Here is a 2,877-nt window from a genome sequence, read left to right on the forward strand (position 1 = left end):
GCCTCCAGCCGGACAAGAGCGGGCGGGGGCCGGCAGCTGCTGCAGACTTAGGCTGGCGGCGGCACCAGGTGCTTCACAACTCTCAGGGTGGGCCACAGTGATGGGAGGGGGACTGCTGACACCCGTAGCCCCCTACAACCTGCCCTCCCAGTGCCGCTACTGAGTGCTGGGAAGAGCATGGAGCTGCTGCTGGCCTGAGCTTGCAGCGGCTGCCAACCCCATCCTGCTGTCATCCAGCTGCAGGTGGTTGCCCGCCCCTGCTCCAGCCCTGGGAGTGGCAGATGCCGCCTTCATGCAGCTGCTGGGCTGCATCATGCCCCGAGCCCCCTGGCACGGCGGAGCCCAGCAGCTGGGGCCCGGCCCTGAAGTGGGGAGAAGTGGTGTGAGTGAGGCTGTCGCCCACCCCGAGCACCACGAAGAGCCTGGTGCTGCCCCTGCTACAGCCCCAGGAACAGCAGACGCCGCCTGCTTGCAGCTACTGGGCTGTGCCATGCCGCGCCCCTCTCCCCGCTCCTTCCCTAGCCCCAGCCCCACTCCCTCCCTCCCTCACTGCCCTGGGAATGCATCCCTATCTGTTTAATTGTAAACTGGGTTTGCCTTATACGAATTTGATTTATGTGCTGTTCCCTGGGGATGCATCTACTGCATAAATGGAGGGAAACCTGTATATCGTCTGGGTGAAACAGCGAAACAATTTAAACGAAACAGAACAGCAGTTTCAAAATTCAGTGAAACTCGAAATGAAACGCTGTCCCATTGAAACAGAAAGGTGCTGTTTTGCACAGACCTATTGCTCAGCGTACAGATATCTGGCTGTATAATAGTGCAGACTTCTTGACTTGTACAAAAATGGCCTTTAAAAACATGCATTTTCCCTGGTTGTGCCTAATTTAAAGCATGGATGAAGCCTACATTTTAAAAACAAAAATCCCAAGGGAATGCAGTAGCTAATACATGTATTAATAATTTTCAGTTTAAAAGATGAGTCAGAAGAGAGAAATAAACATGAGATTAGAATAACACCCCAGGAAACATAATATTTTTTTCTTCCAAATGCTAGTTGCACTGGTTGGTTAGTCACATTATAGATACCTGTCCTGAGAATAAGTTTATGGTTATGTCACATTTATTTGAGCTACAGCCTGGAATACTTTGAAAATGAAAGTTTCTGTCATAGGAAAATGAGTTTATTTTTTTCAATAGGATTAGTGGTCTGAGAAAGGGGTGAGATGTAATGATGATTTCATCTCCTTTCTTATACCTCTGAAAGTTCCTTGTGGACATATTTTTAGAAGATTCATTCACTACAGATCAAAAAGGTGATAAACCAGGTCATCCATTTACACACTTCTGGCTGAGTCAGTTTTTTAAGGTAGTACTTCTGTTATTTTCCAGCAAGAAATATACTGCAATAATGATAAACACTGTTTGCTTTGGTTTTTTAGTGTCTAGTGCCAAACTGAAAAGAAAAAAGAACTGGTTTGGAACAGCTATTTACACAGAATTAGCTGCAGATGGAGAAATCAGGAAAACAGCAAAATCAAGTAGTTCTTCAAATCCAAAATGGGATGAACAGTTGACTGTGTAAGTATTTAATAGAGTTAGAAACATATTTTTAATCAAACAGTAGACGAAAATATTTACAAAACTCTGCCGTTTGGTTGCGTATGTATAGTTTCCCTTAACTGTTGAGAGCTTCATGCATCTGATGGCAACTTTTGCCTTCAAATGAGTAAACTTGGCCAATACATATGTGAACCATCTTAGCAAGCTTATTCCTAAGTAGTGGAGAAATGTTCTGTATACATTGGTGATATATATCATTTGTACATCTTTTTTTCATTGTGGACCCTACAAATTCAGTCCCTGCTGCTGTGTAAAGCATCCTTCTTTCTTTGTGTTTCACATTGAGGAGACCTGATCAGAGATGCTATTCATGGAAAGCCATATGCTGGATGGGGGTAGCAGGTCCTTCAGTTGTACTCTTCATGAAGCAAACAAGTTTGTTACACTGACCTTATTACTGATCAACAGTACAGGGCCTTAGGATCACAAGGCTAAATTACTGTAATTTTCTCTTAGCTAGATTTTTAATAGGACTTCTCTGTCACTTATGGCTACTTCAGAATGCAGTGGCATGATTGCTCATTATTTTGATCAACTGTGATCTACGTCAGTGGTTCTCAATCTGTTTACACTCAAGTCACCCTTCAGAAAATATCAGCTCTTTGTTTTCTCTCATTTCCTGACTCCACAGAATAACGGAATAATTCTTTTGTTGCAAAGAACTCAAAAAAACTACACCAGCTCACAATGTTTTTGACACTGGTGATGGGGCTTAGCCACAGAGGAGACCTTGCTACGCATGCAAATGGAAGCTCAATAGCAGTCGGCTATAACACTAGTACACATTTGTGAAGTTGAACTTTACAGCTGGTTGGAGCTTTTTATGGCATAAGTATTTTGCTCGTATAGCTGGTTTCAAGATAATTGCACGATTAACCAGTTAATTGGGTGATGTAGGGGGCCTAATAGTGCTAATATTACATGGCAGCTGGGACACCCTTAAAAGGTTTTTATTTGGCACCCCAGGGGGCTATGACGCTCTGGTTGATAATCATCCATCTATATTTTCTCCCTCAAATAAACTTAGGTGACTTTTTCCCGCACTCTTGGAAAAAACCCCCAAACCAAACAGAAAAGGCAAGAAAAAAGTGCCCAAAATGCCCCCCCTCTCCCCACCTCCGCAACTCAAACAAAATGCTTTTTTTTTTCAAAATTGTTGGTACTATCACTGTATTTGGTTCTCTAGCTTTACCCTACTTCTATCTTACCATATATATATATATATATATATATGTGTGTGTGTGTGTGTGT

The 2,877-nt window shown here is 43.3% G+C and overlaps 1 protein-coding gene across 2 annotated transcripts in view; it reads left to right on the forward strand.

Moving 5' to 3' along the window:
* WWP1 (WW domain containing E3 ubiquitin protein ligase 1) overlaps positions 1-2,877 on the forward strand; it is a 74,680-nt gene that overhangs the window by 15,233 nt on the left and 56,570 nt on the right. For both annotated transcript variants that reach the window (XM_006020600.3, XM_025200233.1), the window contains exon 2: positions 1,446-1,584. In XM_006020600.3, coding sequence (XP_006020662.1) covers positions 1,446-1,584 — 139 coding nt within the window. The remainder of the gene's footprint in view (positions 1-1,445; positions 1,585-2,877) is intronic.

This window comes from Alligator sinensis, unplaced genomic scaffold, assembly GCF_000455745.1.
Source record: "Alligator sinensis unplaced genomic scaffold, ASM45574v1 scaffold717_1, whole genome shotgun sequence".
Lineage (NCBI taxonomy): Eukaryota > Metazoa > Chordata > Crocodylia > Alligatoridae > Alligator > Alligator sinensis.